The sequence below is a fragment of the Taudactylus pleione genome, unplaced genomic scaffold (assembly GCF_031769625.1).
Source record: "Taudactylus pleione unplaced genomic scaffold, aTauple2 ptg000053l, whole genome shotgun sequence".
NCBI lineage: Eukaryota > Metazoa > Chordata > Amphibia > Anura > Myobatrachidae > Taudactylus > Taudactylus pleione.
In genome coordinates, this window is record NW_028284455.1 from 35073630 (window position 1) to 35096281 (window position 22652).

The 22652-nt window shown below is 44.4% G+C and overlaps 2 protein-coding genes across 2 annotated transcripts in view; one reads left to right on the forward strand and one right to left on the reverse strand.

Moving 5' to 3' along the window:
• The window catches only part of LOC148535362 (uncharacterized), a 242115-nt gene that overhangs the window by 177681 nt on the left and 41782 nt on the right, over positions 1–22652 (reverse strand). Inside the window, exon 4 of the mRNA XM_088462674.1 lies at positions 10881–11081. Coding sequence (XP_088318800.1) covers positions 10881–11081 — 201 coding nt within the window. The remainder of the gene's footprint in view (positions 1–10880; positions 11082–22652) is intronic.
• The window catches only part of LOC148535363 (collagen alpha-4(VI) chain-like), a 423891-nt gene that overhangs the window by 9222 nt on the left and 392017 nt on the right, over positions 1–22652 (forward strand). The gene's annotated exons all lie outside the window — the stretch shown is intronic.

A 22652-nucleotide genomic window follows, 5' to 3' on the forward strand; every position in this document is an offset into this window, starting at 1 on the left:
ATCTCTCCAACATGTTGGTCAATTATTGCATATAACTGCCAGATATTAGAAATATCTGGCAGTTTATATGCGATAAACGACGAACAACGAAAGATATTAGCAGCAGCTGCAGAGCGCTGCAGAGCAAAAAATCCACTCCCTGAATGATGTCCTGCGATATCGTTCATGGTTCGTCTTTTGCCAAAATCTGTCGTGTACATGACAGATATCTTTCAGCACAGCCACCGGAATTTTCAATAGATATCTTTTGTTTCTCATCTATCAGAAAAACATCTGCTAATGGATAGGCCCCTTAAAAAGGACGAACTCTGGATTTAATATGAACTTGCATGAGTCATGAAGTTTGAGACTTGCTCAGACTGTGAAGTTAAAAGGACACTTTTGTAGCTTCCACACAGGCTTTTGGCAGACTGCCAATTTCCACTGGAGCCAGTGCAGGAACCTGTGTAATTTAAGTGTCCCAATTTTTAGGGATTATGTAACAGTGTGTGGCAACAGCCTAATCCTGGTCAAACTACACCATCATGCCAAATTTGGTGGAGCTAGGTCCAAAACTTTGGCCGTGCATAAAGGACAAACAGATAAACAGACAGATAGACACGCTTTCTCGCTTATTATATAGATATAATATAAGACACTTATTTTAAAGGGGATGTAATTCGCAACCGCTGGTCTATATGGTATGCAGTCGGGAAGCCGGCGGACCTAATCCCGACAGGCGGCTTCCTGACTGCTTTATCCCGGCGAGGGTTAAATGACAGGCGTCTAAATCTAGGCGTTCCCATGGGAACACCTCCGTCTGGGCAGCCACGCCCCCGGCACGCCCACCAAAGGGGGCGTGCTGTCAATCAACATCGACAGCACGCCTCCTTTGGTGCGAGATCCATAACGACGGCTTGGCCGTCGTTATTCGAGTCTCGCGCATGCACACGACAGAGCCGCCTCCGTTGTGCGCATGCGCACTTGGGCAACATTGACCCGCTTGCGAGCGCTCGCGAGCGAGTCTGATTCAGGCCCAGAGAACAATATCTAGTAAACAGCTGTATCGAAAACAAATGCAAAGTGAATTATCTTGCATTCCATTAGTGCCGGATAACTTATATATTTGTGAATGTTAGTGGTCCTACTCACTTCAAGCACAAGTAATTACTCAATGCTTGTATCCCTCTATATTAAACATTAGTGTAAACTATATAAATACTTTTAAAAAGAAACTCATAATTTTGCACATCACAGCTTAAAGAAGACCTGATGGAGATAATCTTGTCATAGCACAAGACTTTCATGAATTTATGGTAATTAAAGGAACAAGGAGGATAAAGAACTATTTCCATCTGGCTTCCGTAACCTCTTTGATGAACAAATGATTTAATTTGGTGGTCAAAAGTTCAACCAGCCTACTTCTAAACACCTGGATTCGCATGAAATTGTGGGAAGTGATTTTCTGTTGATAACCTCTAATATTTTAGCAGAAACTCAGCACAAGCTTTTCATATCCATAGAAAACATCTGTATTTATTAAATGGTGACAATTGAATAAAAGCAGACTAGATATTGCAAGATTAATGCTTTCACTATACATAGTTTCCAGTATATAATGACGCAACAGTCATCTTTTCAGTCACAGCTCATTCCATTAGAGTAACGCCTGAATTTGTGTTGGCTGAGTGCAAGTCACTTTGTGTCCCTTAGGGTGAACTATGATTCAGATTATAAATGTTTTTGTTAGAGTTTAAAGAGATCCAGGTGGTTGAGGGGACGGTATATATAGGGGATTAGGTTATGAATACACATTCTGCAGATACCACACTGTTTTGTTTTGGGATAGTACACACGGATATGGGCATATATATTCACAAGCAATACAGTCCCATAAATCTTGAAGCTAAAAGATTCACTATATTCTATACTGTTTAGAATTTTTAACTGTGTTTAAACATAGCATTTAGATAGTTACAAATCAATGGTGGGTTGAGGCCGCAGAGAGGCCCTGATTCACTCTGAATCAGGGCGGGCGCTTGTTTTTTTAGTTGCGACCTCTTGGCGGGTTCCGGCAGAAACGCCTCCGTTTGCCCAGCCACCCCCCCGCCAGGCCTTCCAAACGGGGCGAACTGTCGATCAACATCGACAGCCCCCACTTTTGGATGCGAGCGCCGGAGCAAGTGCTTTTGCGCTCGCTCCGGGGCTTGCACACACGCAGTGCGCACGCCGTGCATACGCACTGCCTAACAATCGACCCGCTTGCGTGCGCATAGCCCAAAGTTCCAAGTATATAAATCCCACCACACCCCCCAAAAAATGTAAGACTGCAATAAAGTGGCTTGCAAAAGTATTGAAAGCCTTGAAAATATATCTTGTTATCCTATTTTTCTAATCATTAAGGGCCTGATTCAGAGGTGGACGAAGCTGCAGTAGCAGTTGTGACTGTTGCTGCAGCCGCTACTGCGAATGTATGCTAATGCCGTAGCCAAAGGGTTTCCTACTGAGACGGCCATTGGCTGCAGCTCTAATCTGCCGCTGTGTGCAAATAGTCACACCATCCATCGGTCATCAGTCTTACCATCGGCCATTGCAGCAGCCCTATTGTTACTCAGAATGTCCAAAGGTACATGGCTACCAGTGCTAATGGAATTGTGTCTTTGTTTTGACGCTCCATTTCCGGGAACGCCGCTCGCACCACTCCTTAAATGCTTCTGCACTTGCGTGCACTGCTGCTGAATCAAGCCCTGAGACCCCAGCGGTAACCATCGGACGCATGCCCAGTGCATCTCAGATGTATGCGCAGAATTAAAACATCAAAATTAGTTCTGTTTAAAATAAAAGTGCAAAATACTTGAATATACTGTTTGCATAAATATTAAATCCCTGTGTTATGGAAGATCTATGTTTACACTAGTGAAAAACAATTGCTAAACAAGGACACAATAGGATTTAGTACCTTATGCTAAAGTAAGAATGAGTAGAGCTACTGCATCTGCAAGCGGAAAGTCGTGCTGCCTCCTGATTTTATGCCACCTGTCGCATCCGTCATCATTAGTATTTGCACTTGCACCAACCTCATGCTAGGTGGTAGAGATCCATCAGAAGCAGGCTTCCCTACTCCATAGGCACAACTTAGAATAGCACACAGCAGTTTCACTGGCCGAGGCAGCGTGAAAACACCGGCCATCCTGAGTAACCTGTTAGTCAGATGTAGGGTCGTGACCAGGGGTGTGGGACCGGTTTGGCTGCAAAAACCGTAGGGCTCTGTAGGCAGCACCGTCGCCACCCCGCACCCCTTCTTTTTTCTGACTAGCTGGTTGCCTGGAACAGCACACTGCAGCCAGTTCTGCTGCGGCAGTGCCGCCTGTAGCGTACTTTGCACTCTACAGGCAGGCACACTGCCATAATTACAGCTGCACGGAGAGTCTTCAAGATTCTCCAGGCACTGCTGTAGCCCCGGGTGCTGGCGGCCCCGTCCCCTTATGTGCTATGTCATACACAAAGGGGGCATGGCCGAAACAGGGCGCTCAGAGCCCTTGTTACGGCTCTAGTCAGATGACCGATGTTCACACAGTCCAATTCTGCGTCTTCAGTAGCAGAAGCTGATCACTAAAGTGGGCGCCTTCGGTTCTAAACCAAAATCAACGGTTATCGACAGACATCTACGGCATTTAGTTATCTAATATTTGACTATTTATCATCCATCGCAGTAGCGCACACAGGGGGGGGTTTCTGAGTACCTAGAAACCCCCCTGCCAGGCCAATCCATCCCCGCAGCGCACAAGTATTTATTTGTTTTTTTTTAAAGTGAGACAGAGAGCTTTGTGTCTGTCTCATCAGGCCGTTCTGTGAGCTCCGACTGGGCAGCTTCCACGTAGCTATGGGGATGGCTGAGAGCAGTACTGGGGAGCTACTGTGGCTGCAGCTCCTCCCTGACAGCTCCCATGTGCCTTTGAGTGCCGGTGATGTCACTCACTGCACTCCTCATCTGCTGAAGTCCGGACAGCATGTAATATAGCACTGCCACAAACATCATCACAGGTACTGTACCTCCCAGCTCTGTTTATACCATGGGTGTGGGATAAGATGGTCTGTAGTTCGAGTGTGTGTAATGTGCAGTGTAAGTGTCTGTGTGTAATGTGCAGTGTATGTCTGTGTGTAATCTGCTGAGTTTCTGTGTGTAATGTGCTCTGAGTGTCTGTGTGTAATGTGCAGTGTATGTCTGTGTGTAATCTGCTGAGTTTCTGTGTGTAATGTGCTCTGAGTGTCTGTGTGTAATGTGCAGTGTGTGTCAGTGTGCAATGTGCAGTGTGTGTATGTGTATAATGTGCAGTGTGTGTATGTGTATAATGTGCAGTGTAAGTGTCTGTGTGTAATGTGCAGTGTAAGTGTCTGTGTGTAATGTGCAGTGTGTGTCAGTGTGCAATGTGCAGTGTTATGGTGCATACACACGATCAGATTTTTTCTTCAGATATGGACGATAACGATTTAAAAATCGTTCAGTCGTTCATATCTGAAGGAAAATCGTTCATATCTGACATGCCTGAACGATGGACGATCAACGATGCGCGTTCCCGTTTGTCAGATAACGATATCTGACATCTGATGGGTTTGCAGTCAGACTTGGACGATTCCATTCATTTTAATGCAGTCAAAAATCGTTCAATCGTTCAAATCGTTCAAAACTTTGGTCAAATCGTTCAAATCGTTCAAATCGTTTAATCGTTCAGTCGTTCATCTGACAAATCTGACAAGTCTGACAAATCTGACCGTGTGTACGCTCCATTATGGTGCATACACACGATCAGATTTTTTCTTCAGATATGGACGATAACGATTTAAAAATCGTTCAGTCGTTCATATCTGAAGGAAAATCGTTCATATCTGACAAGCCTGAACGATGGACGATCAACGATGCGCGTTCCCGTTTGTCAGATAACGATATCTGACATCTGATGGGTTTGCAGTCAGACTTGGACGATTCCATTCATTTTAATGCAGTCAAAAATCGTTCAATCGTTCAAATCGTTCAAAACATTGGTAAAATCGTTCAAATCGTTTAAATCGTTCAATCGTTCATCTGACAAATCTGACAAGTTGACAAATCTGACCGTGTGTACGCTCCATAAGTGTGTGCAATCTGCTCTGAGTGTATGTGTGCGGGAGGGGAGGAGGGGGCAGTCCAAATTGGGAATACAACTATACTTACACAATACATTGCAAAAATGGAACTATCCGTGTGTGACAGGCATGTGGGTGGTATATATATATATATATATATATATATATATATATATATATATATATATACAGAAACCCCCCCTTACAAATCCTGCGTTTGCCCCTGCATCGGGTTTCAGCTTCAATTGAAACCTGACATTGAATGTCAGTCGTTTTTAGCAGCTATAAATGTCCAAAACCAATGGCAAACAGAAGTGAAATAATGATGGCAAACCTGTCCAAACAGAAGCGCTGCACAAATCAGTTTGAGCTTCTTAGGTGTGTAAAAAGCTTGAAATAGTTATTAAAATTACAACTAGGGTTGTGCGCCGGACCATTTTTGCCGGATTTGGATTTGGTTCTAATTCGTCGTCCAGCTTTGGATTTGGATTTGCCAAACTGCGGTGACTGGCTTTGGATTTGGATTTGGATTTTTTTACAAAAATTGACAAAAAAAGCTAAAATCACATAAATTGGTCTTTTTTTTCTTCCTAGAGTATTATTAACCTCAATAACATTAATTTCCAGTCAATTTAGACCATATCACAGCTTATAATATTGTTTTCAACATTATTGGCCAAAGGTTGCAGTGAGCTGACTGGTTACTAAGCGACAAATCAGCGGCACAACGACACAGACACCACAGTATAAAGCACATCTATGACACATTGCCACACAGCAGTGGCAGAAATGAAAAGTAGTGTACCCACCCAGTGGGGTACGGCCAGCAGGATCACAGTACTTGTTTACATAGTGGGCTACGGCCCAAGGAGTCACAGTGCACAATCTTATTCACATTACACCGCACATAGGGCCTGATTCACATTACACCATAAAGTAGTGTCTCTTATTTATGTTACGTCACACAGTAGTGACCCTTTTACACAATGCCCACAGTAGCGGTGTCCCTTACACAATGCCCCCAGCAGTGGTGCCCCCTATGCAGTCCCCTTAGTAGTAGGGTCCCCTATGCAGTGCCCCCAGTAGAATGCCCCCCAGTAGTATGCCCCCCATTAGCAGGCCCCCCCCAGTAGTATGCCCCCCATTAGCATGCCACCCACTAGTATGCCCCCCATTAGCAGGCCCCCCCAGCAGTATGCCCCCCATTAGCAGCCCCCCCAGTAGTATGGCCCCCCCCAGTAGTATGCCCCCCCAGTAGTAGGCTGCCCCAGTAGTAGCCCCCCTGTAGTATGCCCCCCCTGTAGTATGGCCCCCCCAGTAGTAGTAAGCCCCCCCCAGTAGTATGCCCCCCCAGTAGTAGTAAGCCCCCCCAGTAGTATGGCCCCCCAGTAGTAGGCCCCTCAGTAGTATGGTCCCCCAGTAGCAGACCCCCCCCAGTAGCAGGCCCCTCAGTAGTATGGACCCCCAGTAGCAGACCCCCCAGTAGTATAGCCCCCCCAGTAGCAGACCCCCCCAGTAGTATAGCCTCCCCCAGTAGCAGGCCCCCCCAGTAGTATAGCCCCCCCAGTAGCAGACCCCCCCAGTAGTATAGCCTCCCCCAGTAGCAGGCCCCCCCAGTAGTATGGCCCCCCGCACCCCCAGTAGCAGACCACCCCCCCCAGTAGCGCTCCCGGCCCTTGCACAAGAAAAAAAAAACAAACAAAAAAACTTACCTGTATCCCCGCTCCCGCGCCGTCCGCTCTGCTGTCACACGCTGAGGAGGGAGCCGGAAGACGGAGCTCATGTGTGAGCTCCAGCCGGCTCCCTCCGTACAGCAGCCAATGAGAGTCTGTGTGACTCTCATTGGCTGCTGTAACAAACACACAGCTGCCGCTGGCGGCTGTGTGTTTGTGTCTGTGTAGGGCAGAGTGCTATCACAGCGCTCTGCCCTACACAATAGGAGCTCTGATGTCGGATTCTCTAGTGAGAATCCGACATCAGGCGGCCGCCGTTCGGCCCCGAACGGAGATCCGAGTCAGGTGGTGAACACCCGAACAGGGTTCGGGTGGACTCGGATCCCCAATGTTCGGAGCGGTTCGGATTCCACAGAATCCGAACCGCTCATCTCTAATTACAACTGAAAAATAAATTTTGTGGGATACCCACCAATACCATAACCAGTACCGGATCTCTCATCGTGAGCTGGTAAAGGAAAATAAGGGGAAAATGGCACAGGAAAAACCTGCCCTAGACTAAAATCTCATGGCTATTAAAGGCATCCCTCGTGGCGGTGGGTGCTGGGTTAATGTAATACAGTAGTTAATAATATTGTTCATTACAGGTGGACAACAAGTCCCAGACAGCCTTTCCTGGCGTGCTGTCACTTGTGGAACAACAAATACCAGCATACCTAGGCTTTAGGGCCAGCTGTAGTTTGCCTGTAAAGAAAATATTCAAACCACAGTATGTACACCCTGGCTGTGATAGTATTTTATTTAAAAAAACAAAAAAACCCACAAATTCCATACTTACCAAATCCTTGGGTGGTCTCCTGTTCAGTCCATGGCCCGTATTCAATTTGAGGTGAAAAGTACAGACTTTTCACCTGTTGGACTTTTCGTCTCCTTCGCCTTTTTTCCGGGCAGAAAAATATCGCACGCGTGCCCGCTATTCCCCGTATTCAATTCCAAAGTAGGCGAAATCTGGAACAGGCGAAACTTGGATCGGCGAAAAAATACGGGAATTTTTGGGAAATAATTGTAAGACCCCCTAAAGATGTCCAGACATGGGGGATCACTATGGGTACCCCCATTTTTGCCTGCTGAAGGAAGTCGGGGTTTGTAATAGCCGCAAGGTGCAATTTTGTGGCTATGTGATAAAGAATAGCACTTAGGAATAGTTATTTTCCCCAAAAAAATTATCTATCAAATTTGGGGTACATGAAAATGGGGTAAGCTGTTTTTTAAGTTATTTTAAAAAATCTGCAAAATTGCACCTGCCGCTTGTCCCCGCAATGAAGAAAACACCTGCCGCATACATGGGGACCCAACCTGAATTAATTTAGATAGTTTGGCACTTTGTTCTCCTTTTTTTATTTACCCCCAAAATTAAACATAATTTGTTTGGGGTGTCCCGATTATTTTTAAACTTTTTTTGATGCAGCTTACCTTAAGGACTGCCTTAAGGCTGCACGGGGGTTCCCGCAATGTTGTACCCCAAAACCGCAATTCTACACTTTTTGCCGCCTGCTATTCATAGGCAAAACTTTTTCGCCTATTACATTGCATTGTCTTTCCGCCTAGGCGAAAAGTCTTCCAAATTGAATAGGGAGGAAACTCAAAACAGGCGAAAATTACGTAATCGGCGAAACAGTATAGCGGAAACAGACTTTTCGCCTCAAATTGAATATGGCCCCATGTATGCATCCATAGGTCTTTGGAAAATAACAAACCGATCACCAATCCCCATGAACATACACTTTACAGTGCCTAACCTCAACTGTCAGGACATTAAGAGGTCACTATCATATGAATTAATAGGGAAGTGCTGATTGGCCAATCGGCGCTTTCTTATTCTGTCTTATGCTACAAGTAAAGATATATAAACATATAAGGCGCCACTATCCCAAAAAATGTCCAATACAGAGGATAGAAAGAATATATGAATTTATTCACAATTTACAACCTAAAACAAGCAAAATGACTTTCCATAAAAGTTCAGTGCAAATAGCAGAGGACAGAGGACCTCATTCAGAGTTGGTCGTTGCGGCCGCTCGGTCGTACGCAACCGATGTTCGCTAAACCGCGCATGTGTAAAATTCGCAATGCGCGTGCGCAAACTAGCTGTTACGATCAGAAATTGCTCTCTCCTTGAACACAGCCAGGTCGTTAGTTTGAGTGACAGGATGAGGCGTTTGTGGGTGGTAACAGGGGAAGGTGCTTGTGAACGGGGGAGGGGAGATCCGGACGCAGGTGTGCCTGACTATGCAAACAGCGTTTTATGGGAGTGCATAATTAACTAAGTAGTGTCATGGCACATGTGACATGGGAGGTTTTTACACTGACTTGATCGTAGTGCTTTAGAGAGGGTATGGTCAACCTTAAGCTCTGTGACCAGCTCCGATGGTTCCCGATGGTCTTGATTAATCCTTATATGCCCAGAGATGACGTGTATTGCGAACGAGAAGGAGGCGTGTTTTTAGTCTTATGGCCGCATCCTCCCCTCGCTCGTCCAGCTAACGATCCCATCTTAACGACGCAACTTGCGAGCGCTTCATTTGCATATCCGGCCCCTTTTCCCTTACGACTGAGCGGCCGCAACGACCGCCTTTGAATGAGGTCCAGAATGCCAAAAAATCCCAAGTCTTATGACAGTATCCTTGTATGATTTGTTATACCTTGGTAGCACTGTACAGTGTACACAGGGCCTGATTCAGACCTGCTCGTGAGTGCTGAGCACTCGCAAGCGGGTCGATGTTGCCCAAGTGCGCATGCGCACGACGGAGGCGGCTCCGTCGTGCGCATGCGCGAGACCCGAAAAACAACGGCCAAGCCGTCGTTACGGGTCTTGCACCAAAGGGGGCGTGCTGTCGATGGTGATTGACAGCACGCTCCCTTTGGTGGGCGTGCCGGGGGCGTGGCTGCCCAGACGGAGGCGTTCCCATGGGAACGCCTACCGTCTGGGGCCGGCCCCACTGACATCACTAGTAATGTCAGTGGGAGTGCTTTTGGCTCTGATAGAGCCAAAAGCACTCCAGGGCTTGCGGCAGCGAGACCCTACCGCAAAGGTCTCGTCGCAAGCCCGATGGTCGTGATGGTCTTGACCATCGCGACCATCATTTTGGCCGCTCGCTATAGCTGTGGGTGGTTACCCACAGCTATGCGAGCGGCCAGGAGGCCGCTCCAAAAAGTAGGGGGGACGGCCCTGCTTCAGAGCGAGCGCTCTGTCAGAGCATCCGGCTCTGAATCAGGGCCACAGTGTGTACAGTGAGTGTCCATGGGGATCGGTGATTGGTTTGTTATTTTCCGAAGACCTATTGTATGGATTTGATAAGTTTGGAATTTGTCTACTTTTTTAAAAGTAAGATGCTACTGTACCACAGCCGATACGTGAGTACTGTGGTTATTTTAATAGTTTATTTAGAGGTGCCAGCTGGCCCTTAATATCTGGACATGCTGGCACTTGTGGAACAACAAGTGCCAGCATGTCCAGATACTCCCAAACTCATCTGTTGTTTTGTCATTGCTTTTTGGTCGGTTGTAAAACCGGCCTTTAGTAAATCTGCAGATTCTACAGTATTCTTCTCTATGTAAAAACGTTAATTGTTGGTCCGATGTTCTAAGTCAGGTTTTTGGTAGTTTTCCGTCAGTTTTGACTAAAGTAAATTGTTGGTTTTCAAAACAGACTTAAAAATAAATAAAAAAACAAAAACAAAAACCAACCTCATAAATAAGCCCCACAGTCTCAATCACTGTGATATCGCTAACTGGTAAAGCATTACATATAGATTTGTTTACATCTATTAAAACAGATAGATTCACTGAAAATAATAATAAAAAAATACCAAGTGAAGCTTATCTGCTAATTAGTGATTTGTAATATTTGATCTAAAATCATCTAGGGGTAAATTTACTAAAGTGCGGGTTTTTAGAAGTGGAGATGTTGCCCATAGCAACCAATCAGAATCTAGCTATTATCTTCTAGAACATACAGTAGAAGATACATATAGTCCCTATACTTGCTCATTAGAATCCATATTGTCACACACAGAACTAATAAGTCCAATTCATGAAACTCACCTATTTAGGAGATGGTCGGTGGCAGCAGTAATGGCACAGTCTGTATGAGTTCCTTTTCCGAGGTAGGTTACTTCTTCTATTGCTCTCTTGAGATCTGCCATGCCTGAGTCCATACTGACCATCTCCCTGATAATCTTGACCTCATCACTGTAGTGGAGAGCTCCAGCATTCCATGTCAGCATCTGGTCGCATCTGAGGAATCTGCATACAAACTCACAGGTCATCATCATATTATGGCATAGTATTATTTACTTGATTCCCACATAATAATAATAATAATTATTATTATTATTATTATTATCAGGTCTACCATCAAGATACATATTACACTTTGTGGCATGAAAATAGCTTTCTTCACTTTGCTGCCCCTTAAAACCTGCTTCTTCAGTCAGTTGCATCATTATAAGCCAAAACCTACTAAAGTACTGGTATGTTTTTAACATAGTTTACCAAAGCATTAGTGTCTCTATAATAAAGGCAAAATGGGATGCCGGAAAAGACCATACAGCATACATATGTGAAGCGGGATGCGGTCAATATCCCGATGTACGGACTTACAGGTGTCGGTAGCCTAACCCTGTCGGATGCCGGCTTCATGATTTTGACAGCCAGGGTCCTGAGCGCCGGCATCCCGTACACAGTCGCGCTGAGAGGGTGGGGGAGCAGGTACTATTTACCCAGGCCCAGGCTTGCTAGAGGGGCCCGGGTGTGGCACCGTCCCCCCCTCCCAGCAGGCCAGCACACAGTGTGTGCTGTGTTGCAATGAGGGACTGCTCGCGGCTGCTGAGCAGCAACCAGAGCAGTCTTCTATGGCTGTGGGGGGGAGCAATCACACTGATCGTGCCCCCCCTGGCTTTGCGCCTGGCTGAGGGGTTCACTGCAAAAGTGTTTTTTTTACATTTTTTGCTCAAGGGGGCGTACGCCAACCATGATTAGGCCATGCCCCCTTCACCTGGGCCCGGCCGGGCTTTCTACGTCTCTGCCAGTACACAACCCTTTGAAGTGATCAGAGAACTAATGTAGATTTTAGGTAGGTTATAACCTATACCTAGGATCATGGGCATAACTACCATAGGTGCAAGGGGTGCAGCTGCTATGGGGCCCAGATCTGTCAAAGTTACATGTGTTTATATACATTTTTTACAATTGAGTGGTACGGTATGTGTTCAGCATCTCGGCAGAGGGGATGCCGACACTTACAATACCAGCGTCAGAATACCGACGTCCGTCAGGATACCAGCGCCAGCATACCCGGCCGCCTAGATTCCGAAGGTAAGTAGTGGGGTGGGGGAGGGAGAATTAGGTTAAAGGGTTAGGGTTATGCACTAGGGGGAGGGTTAGGGTTAGGCACTAAGGGGGAGGGTTAGGTTTAGGGTGCGGGGAGGGGGAGGTCAGGTTTAGGCACTGGGGGGGGTTTATGTTCAGGCACCAGGGAGGGAGGGTTAGGGTGATGAGAGGGGGAGGGTTAGTATACCGACCACCAAGTGTCGGTATGTTAACCCTGTCGGGATCCAGGTGTCAGGATTCTGACTGTCTGGATCTCCTCTGTCGGTTCTTCATACCGATTCCGAGTGGTACATAGGGGCCCTTACAAACTTTTGCTATGGGGCCTTCACATATAGTACCTAGTTACGCCCCTGCTGAATAAAATCTTCAAGTAAAGACTATATAACACATTTTGGCCTGTCACCCTTACCCCTTCAGACACCTTCCTCCATTTAATCTGCAGTTTTTAATTTAGAAACAATGTATAAAGCAAATTATCCATCTGATATGACGCTGCATGACTTAATATAGGTACACACTTGTCCAATTCTCTGGGGTTCCAACTCCAGACCAGACTGTTGACATAATCCTACTGGAGATCTTGGCGCAGATTTAACACCCAATGTATGCCTTCACACATGACCAATTTTGCAGCAGATCTCAAATCTGCTTCTTCTGAAACAATCTACAGAAAGGATTGTGTCACCTTACACACTCTTCCAATCTTTGGCAGACCAGCTGCCACTCACAGGCAAGGGTTTAGCTACAATAGGTGCAGAGAATGGGGCTGCTACAGTGCCCAGGCCACCTCTGGGGCTCGGACCTTTTCCCTGCACCGAGTTACAATGCCATCTCCTAAGCAAGGTTTTTCTATTCTCACCACAGTGCTGCTGCAAAGCATCTGGGCCCAGAGTTGATCTAAGCTACAGCTATCTCTAGCTGCTGCCTGCCTGCATTGTAATGTCACAATGCAGGTCACAGCCCTATATAAAAGGATGCCCAGCTATTGGCAGCCATCTTGTGGTGACGTTTTGTCCTACATTGATACTCTAAGTAATTTCTGCTTTATTGAAGTGACTTTGGATAATGATTACTGATATGGATTTTGGATTAACATCTTCAGAAAAATAATCCGAATAACAACTTTAGGTAGGGACTATTTAACCAATTTTGGCCTGTCACCTTTACCCCTCTAGAGACCTCCCTCTATTTTATCTGCAGGTTTAGATTTTAGAATCAATGAATAAAGCAAAAAATTATTAATCTGATATGATGCTGTGTGACTTAAAATGGGTACACATTTGTCCAATCATCTGGGGATCCAACAATCTACTGAAAGGAAAGGATTACAGATGTGCCCACATACATCTCTCCTCCATGCGCTACAAGTTGCGCCACACATAACGCGGGAGCTCAGTGTGACTCGGTAGCGTCGAGGGTCTTTCTACCTTCAAATGCGTCTTATTTGCACAACAATGTGACTAAATAGCACAAGCTTCTGCTGATTAAAATGATATGCAGCATGCCTATGTTCTGTGTGTGACTGTGGGTGTATCTGCATGCTAAATGCTACGTTACAGTGTTACAGCCACTGACACTGAAACGTAGCATTTTGCATGCAGATACACTGACACTTGCTCACAGAACATAGGAATATCATTTAAATCAGCAGAAGCTGCTTGTGTTATCTAGTCACATTGTTGTGTAAATAAGACGCATTTGAAGATGCCCAAAAAGACGCTAGGCGCTACCGAGTCACGCCACGGCATGGCGCGACTAGAAGGGCCTTTTAATGCACAAGGAGGCTAGATGTATGTGGTCCCATCTGTATGTCACCGGACACACTCTTCCAAGACCAGCTGTCACTCACAGCCAAGGGTGTAGCTACAGTAGGTGCACAGAATGGGGCTGCTGATATAGGGCCCAGACCACTTCTGGGGCTCACCCCTCTCTCTGCACCGAGTTAGACTGCTATCTCCTGAGCCCCAGCATTTCTATTCTCACCAGAGTGCTGCTGCAGGGCATCTGGGCCCATAGCTGATCTGAGCTACAATTATATCTAGCTGCTGCTTGCATGCATTGTGATGTCACAGTGCAGGTCACAAGCCTATGTAAAGGATGCCCAGCAACTGGCAGCCAGTTTGTGGTGACAATTTGTTCTAAATTGATACTCTCTGAGTAATTCCTGCTTTATTTAATTGACTCTGAATAACAAAATTGGATACAAAATACAAGGACATAAGGTAGCAGCAGTCCACACTGTAGGGAGGTTAGGTCAGTATCCCAACGCATTTCGTCCTTTAGGAATTCTTCAGGGGCCCCTGAGAAAGTCCTAAAGGACGAAGTTCCATTGGAAAAGATAATGTGTATTTAAAATCTATGTGATACCTAGAGCCAAATGCTCATATTTTTGAAAGTCAGTGTAGGGTCTGACCAGAATGGGAAGACCGTGACGTAGTTGGTCAGCTTGACAAATTATTGCAATACTTTGGAACTAACACTCCCTGGAATTAAAAGTACAGTTTGGAATATAATGGTGAGTGCTGAGTTTGTATGATTTTTTTTTATTTAAATGGTGTGGTCACATACTACTGGCACCGCAGATGTTTGAGTGCCGTGGGTCAAAGCCAATTCTTTATATATATAATCACCTAAAACTTTTTATTTTATCAATTTATTTCAATAATGGCTATTTAACCCTAATTCAGTATTATTTTTTAGTAAATTTATACTGAATCAGGTTTAAATAGCTATGATTTACATTATTTTTTATTATCAGATCATGTAAATGAACAATTTTTTGGAAAAGAACAGTTCAGTATTTAATAGCACTCTCAGTTTTAAGGTAATAAATAACTACACATACTAATGTTCAAATTTTAAACAGCCATCTTGTGGTGACATTTTGTCCTAAATTGATATTCTATAAGTAGTTCCTGCTTTATTTAAGCAACTGTCACAAGTCGCAGTCACCTCCTTTTGGATAGCGATTCTCACAGTCTGGTTGCTGGGAGATGGAGACGCCGCGCTGTAAGCATGTAAGTCCTCCCATGTGGCTGACATCATCGTGACTGAGACAGGATTGGTGCGTTCCCCTTTTTTCTTTGGTGCCCTGCTCAGGTGCCGGCGATAGCGTTTCACGTGTTTCTGATTCAGCTGTGAGTCTGCTGTTTCCAGTCGAGTATCCAGTCTTCCTGTCTGCCTTGTTCAGCTCCTGCTGTTTGTGTAATCCAGGCGGCACGGTCCGCACTACAGTCACCTGCTGCTTGTGTCATCCAGGCGGCACAAGCTGCACATCTGTACATATTGTACACAAGCCAGTGTACTGCCACTTCTGTCAAGTCAGCGGCACAAGCCGCACCTCTGCACAAGCTGTACACAAGCTTATTACAATACTGCTGTGGGTATCAAAAAAAACAATAATAATCATACAGTATGTCACCTGCATGGCCTGGCTGGGCACCACTTGCATACAGTATATAACGGTTAGGCTACTTCCTAGAACATCACACAGCACCTGCTGAAATTCATTGGACACACTGTAATTCAATATGTATTACCATTGGGCCTGATTCAGACCTGCTCGCGAGCGTACAGCTCACTACTACCGATTGGTCCCCCACTGCGCATGCGCATGCCAGAGCCGAAGGAACGCCTGCCGTTTGTGGGCGGCCCTACTGACATCACTCGTGATATCAGTAGGTGGACTTCCTGCTCTATTAGAACATGAAGTCCACTGGGGCTTGCGGCCACGAGACCCTACCACAAGGGTCTAGTTGCAAGCCCGATGGTCGCGATGGTCTTGACCATGATGACCATCACCTGGCCGCTCGCATAAGCTGTGGGTGGTCACTCAAAGAGCGTCCGGCTCTGAATCAGGCCCGTTGTCTAATACGGTGCCTTGAAAAAAATATTCAGAACTAAACATTTTGTTTTGGACTGAAGTAGTATGCTTAGCAGTAATGCACAAGAATACAATATCAAATCAAAAATAATCATAAAATGTCCACAAATTCTCACAAATCTGTATCAAAATAACTAAAAAAAATCCAAATGGAGACCAAAGGACATTCCAAAGAAGTCGGAGATATGATTATAAAGAAGCACATATCTAAGGAAGGGTACAAATCCAATGAAAAGGCATTGACTATCCCTTGGAGCTCTTTGTAATCCACTGTACATAAGGGAAAAAGTATGTAACCAAAGCCACACTACCCAGATCTTGCCACCCCCTACACTTAGCTGCCTAGTAAGAAGGGCACTTATCTCAGAGGCTAATGTAATGTCAACTGTGACATTGATTGAGTACAGAGGTCTATGGAAGAATCTATATGGGCAATCAGTCTGAAGGTCATACAACAAAAGGCCCTTTATAGAAGTGTCTGAACTCTGGCCTAAACAATATATCCTTATTTAACAAAAAAAATTGCTAGGCATCATCTAGAACAGGGGTTCTCAAACTATTTTGCTCTGGGACCCCGTCTGACAAAACGTTTTTTTTACTGGACCCCAGCAAGTTACCCCCGAACAATTCCCCTATATGTTTACAGGTAACACTTTTTTTTCTTCTTTTTTTTTTAAGATCTGGGGCGGGATGCAGCAATGAGAGAAATGCAGTCAAACCTTTGAAAATTCAGTTTTTGGGGTTTTGACTGCATTCCTTATATGCACCAATCGGTGGAATGGCGTTACCCTATAGAAACCTAAGGGCTTCTCTCCGCAGAGTGATGCGAGAGGGATCCAATCAGATCCCTCCCAGTACCCTCCGCAGCATTTGTCATTCTGCGCATGCGCCAAATGACACCAGAGGGACTTCTGGGTCATAGACCCGGAAGTCCCTCATTCGCAAAGGACAACTCTTACCAAAAGAGCTGTCCTTTGTGTTCTCCTTCATGCATACCGACGTAATCAACACCGGTATGCATGCGAAAGGTGGCTGGATGCATCGCATCCCAAATGTCATGCATCATGCATCCCGACTGTTGATTTTTCTCATAAAAAAAAAGATATATGAATAATGCCCACCATCTTTCTTATATATTTTTATGCCCACCATCTTTCTTATATATTTGTATGCCATAAAAAGGAATATGGTGGGCATAAATATATACAAGAAAGATGATATATTATGAGTAAGAAAGATAACGGGCATAAAAATATAGAAAGATGATCGGCATGGAGGGGAGATGATGAGGCATAAAATGTATGCACATTACCCCCCTTGCCCATCATCTTCCCTACAGTATATTTGTTTTAGGACCATCATCTTCCTTAGATATTTTATGGCATACAAATATATAAGAGAGCTGACGGGCATAAAACAAATATAGGGAAGATGATGGACAAGGGAGGTAAAGTGGCATAATGTATACACATCATCCTACTTTAATTTATGACCCTAGTGCTACATATTACTTTAATTACCATAACAAAATGGTTCTATCTTTTTAACACTATATTTAAAGCTGCCAGTAGCTGTTGCTGGGGCAGGGCAGTGACTCAGCGCACCTCCTACAACTACACAGACAGCGCTGCGACTCCTTCACTGTGACTGACACCCGGGTGACATGACGCACGGACGTTGGGACGTCTTATGGGTGTCAATCAGAGTGCGGGGAGGCGCCAGTGGGGTACTGCTGATGCAGGCATACCGCTGTGAATCAACACTGCAGCGGGTGCCAGGGAGTGGAACAGGTCCAGGCATTTTAACTTGCTGTGGGTGAGTCGCGACCCCATGCTGTGATGGGCCCGACCCACTTTGGGGTCGTGACCCACAGTTTGAGAACTGCTGATCTAGAAGATACTGCAGAGTTGCATCAGAAAGTTTTGTGTTCTGATGGCACTAAAGTGAAACTAAATGGTACGCATGGAATAGATCAAACACTGTACCCCAGCCAAGAAACACTGTTTTCAGAGAGAAAGTATGACAGTGGTAGCATTACATTATTTGGGGTACTTTGTAGAGGCATGATCTGGCAATTTTATCATGACTCAAGGAAAGATGAAAAGATCAAAAGAGCACATTACAGATAAGACTTGAACAAAATCCTGAAACTGGGGAGGAAGTTTGTCTGTAAACAGGAAAATGATACAAAGCACAGTGCAAAAAACTTGGTGAAAAAAAATATACATCTCTTTCTCTCTCTTTCTCTCTCTCATTTTTGTATGACATAACCTAATTTAAGGAATTTAGCATTGTCGAAATGGGCAAACACTCCACCATCTCAGTGTTAAGAGTATTAAAAGTTAATATAGCCTTATTCAAAAGGTGGAAGCAATGCTTATTTAATGAGTACATTTATTATTACAATTGTGGTTTGCTAGCAATTTTTTTTTTTGGTGGGGACGGGGATCTTTGAAAATGAATATGTCACTCACACATATAAATGAAAAATGACTTTTCAAAATTGTGCAATATTTATAAGCATTTACACAGTGGAGTGTATTAACATATATCTCAGCATGGGGTACTACCTTTCTAGTACTGATGCAGAGTTTAATGCAAGTTAAGTTTTGCGGACATATCGTGTGTGCATTTGAATTGCAAATGTTTATACGGAACTCTTGCATTTTGATTTGCGACTTAACGAAGGTTATGGGGCATTCTAGCTTAAGCTAAATTAAGAAATGGCGTATCTACAGAACTGCGAGTTATGCAGACTTGTGTATATGTGTAACTATGCTTCTTCAGATGATTTGTTTGCACCAGGGATAGAGCTGGTGTGCACTGGTAATGATTATGGCTATGAAACTAAGTGCGCATAAGAGCGGTCTGACTACAGAGAATTAATATGGAGTAGTAATGTCTTTTTGTTTTTAGTAGACAACAATACTTTCTAGTCTTTTCTGTAAAATATATGTTTTGTGACCAAACCCTTATTGAAGCTCTTCTCCCTTGTATCATATGATTACCTAGGTGTCTAATGAAGTTGCTATTGCTTGGAGAGTACTTGCCTTGAAAAGCTGTGAGCAGCTAAGACCCAACACAATGAAAAAGCAGAAGGAGAAAACTTCGGTGTGTGTTGGTCATATTAGCACACAGGGGCGGATTGGGATGGAAAACCAGCCCGGGAAATTTATGGAAGCAGCCCTAATTGGGGCGTGGTCTGAGGGGGGCAGTATCTTACCTCATAGGGCCTGATTCTGAGTTGGATGCAGTTGGGGACTTTCTTGTGTCTTTTGCTTCAGTTTCATCTGTGACTATATGCTAATGCCGCTTCCCTGGTGTACATCCGTGCGACCTAATATGGAAGGACTGAGATGCCCGCTGTCCGTGTCTACAGACACTGCAATCATGCTATGTGCATCTTTAGATGTCACTATCAGTCGTACCAGCCCTATGGTAGGTGCAGATTATCCATCTGAGTTTGGCCCCAATTCAACTCTCTATACACAACCACTTTCAGCAATACGTCTGTGTCACACCCATACAACGCTACATCTGTGTCTGATTAGCCAAAAACCTATAACTGCCCAGGAAAGCCCAACACATGTCTAATACACTTCTTCATGTGCGCATCTAAGTGCTGCGACTCTGTACCACACCATCAGGATGTATGTGCCGTACAGACCAGATGAAAACATTGCTTCACTGCATACAGCATTGTCACTGTGTCTGACTGAGAATAAGGCCCACAATGCTGTATACTACTATGCCATAGTGCTGCTTGCTATATCAAATAACTACAAAAGGGCCATGCATAGTTACATAATACCACTCCCCTTCTATCAGCTCATCTCACTCACTATAAAAACCTTCAGAAGTTCAATAGAATATAGCAATTATCAAATAATAAATACATTTATAAACATCCTGCCTAATCCAAATTTGCCCGAATTTCATGAATCCGGATAATTCCAAGTGGCAGTTCTGATCTTTTCACGGTTCAGAATTTAGTTTTTAAATCCGAGTTTCAGGTTTTGGATTGCATAAATTACATGATTTTAGCTGTTTCTAAAAACTTTTTATAATTTTTTAAAAAAAAATTTTAAACCCCAGATCTGTAACCTAAACACGTACAATGGGTGCAACCAGGTGTTTGCATATGAGACAAATCTTCTGTGACCCATCACCTGGGTATAATGTACCTACACCATCAATATTAAATATATGCCAATTAATGCATAGAGGGATAGATGGACAGATATGCATGTTTTTTGTAAGTACACAGTGATGTGGGAACCCTTTATTTATAAATGTAGAACTAAACACACCATATAAAAAAAGATATGCGTATTTATGTAAGGGTAAATGTAGGACAGATAAAGGCACTTAAAGTAAGAAAAGAGGGAGTAACCTGCGTCGACACACTGGAATGGTGCCCACATGTGAAAGTAAAACATTCAGCTCAGACAGGATGTCCCTACTGCCGCTTATAATGGGTTACTGTGATCACTGGTCCTGTGTATGCTGGAATTATGACACACAATACACTATGTATGACACATATAATGGGTTACTGTGATCGCTGGTCCTGTATATGCTGTAATTATGACACACAATACACCATGTATGACACATATAATGGCTTACTGTGATCGCTGGTCCTGTATATGCTGGTATTATGATACACACAAAACACTTTGTATGACGCATATTGTTGCTGGTAAAGTGATAATTATGTCCTCTTCATGGATTGACACTTGCTCTATAATCAAGCATTTGGAAACCCCCCTCTAGTAATGTACTCATTCTTCATTTAAAGGCCCGTGAGTGCCGCTGCTATTGATGTGGCACTCACACACACCTCCCAACATGACCCTCTCCAGGAGGGACACAAAGCTCTGGTCCGGGACTTCCCTGGTAATTTATGATTGGTGGAGGCTCCTGAGGTGGGGCTGCAGTACAGTCCAAAATTCAAATAGGGGAGTCACACCAACTGCCAGTGAGTCCCAGCCTGTGATGTTAGGCATTGTGTGAAATGACAGTTGGTGTGGCTCCCCTATTTAAATTTTGAACTGCGCTGCAGCCCCGCCTCTTACCAGGGAAGTCCAGGACCAGAAAGTCATGTTGGGAGGTATGCTCACAGGTCATATACCAGGTCATATATCAGGAATTCACAGAGAGATATCTCCTATTATCCCCACACGTGCACCCAAGCGTTCTTCATGGCGCAGGATGGTGACATCACCAGCACACGCCACAGGCTAGGATGGTAACCATGGTAACACGTCCACAGCCACACTCCCCGATCCCCCCGCGATTTGTTGGAATTATACTTGGGCTTGGAACATGGAACCTGGATGACACCTGGGCAAGTAATGACAATATAATATGGAGTGCCAGCATGTTTGCATTATATATATATATACACACACAACACACATTTTCTATAAATAGCATAATCACCTCTGGACAATTAATTGCTATATGTGCAACCTACATAGATGTCAGAATGCATGATGGGATGTTTTTACTATCCCAGCAGTCGGAATCCCGGTGCCAGAATCCCAGCCACCGGCATCAAAATGGTAAGTATTCGGGTTAGGGGGGAGGTTAGGCACTAGAGGGAGGGATAGGGCTAGGCTGTAGGGGGAAGGGGGTTAGGATTAGGCTGCGGGGGGAAAGAGTTAGGATTAGGCTGCAGGGGGGATGGTTAGGGGGAGAGTTAGGGGTTAGAACATTTTAGGACACTAGTTGGGTCAGGATATTGACTATTGGTTTACTGATTGCAGATATTCCGTACCCAACCCTGCATGATATATAAGTAAAACAAAAACATAGGACACCTTGAAAATTATATATATCATTCTAATTATGATTCTTTCAATACTTTTTAATGCAGAGCAGCAATACAACTCCCCAAAATCACAGTGTGGGATACTTAAACCATAGGCTGCTGCATTCAGCATGCTTAGTATAAGCAAAGCTTGCACATTAACAAAGACTCAAAGACATGATATTTGGCTCACGCTACTTACAATAACCGACATTAAACGCTGATGCACTTAATATACAGAATCAAAATGTTTAAAACGCTCCAATGTGCTTAATTTACAACATGCAGTGAATATCTGCCCTAAAAGTTTGTCTAATAAGGCCTAGCAATCATCTGTGTATCTATCAGTCTTCTATTGTTCAGTGTCATAGGCAATACTAGCAATAATGAAAACACAATAATGCATTCAATATACTATAATACTTATTAATGCTGACTGCTAATTTATCTTCTTAAATAAGAACAAGTTGGCTGCAGGTTAATGTAGTAGTGAATAAACAAAATATATTTCTGTGATAGAATTATAGTTGACTCACATTATACTACTTATCTGAGGGCTGGCAGTCAAGTAAGAAAAGTGCAATTTACAGATTTCCACCCGAAGTGGGATAATACCGACATTACCTAGATATGGTGACATTATAAAATCTGGATAACATCAGAATGTAATTCTGAGTCAGCTTTCATTCCAGGTGAACCCAGGTACCAGGGCCAGCTCCTGGCATGTTCTGCCAGGAGTTTTGCAGTCACGCAGGGGCGCCGGGAGTCGGCTGGAAAATGTCTCCAC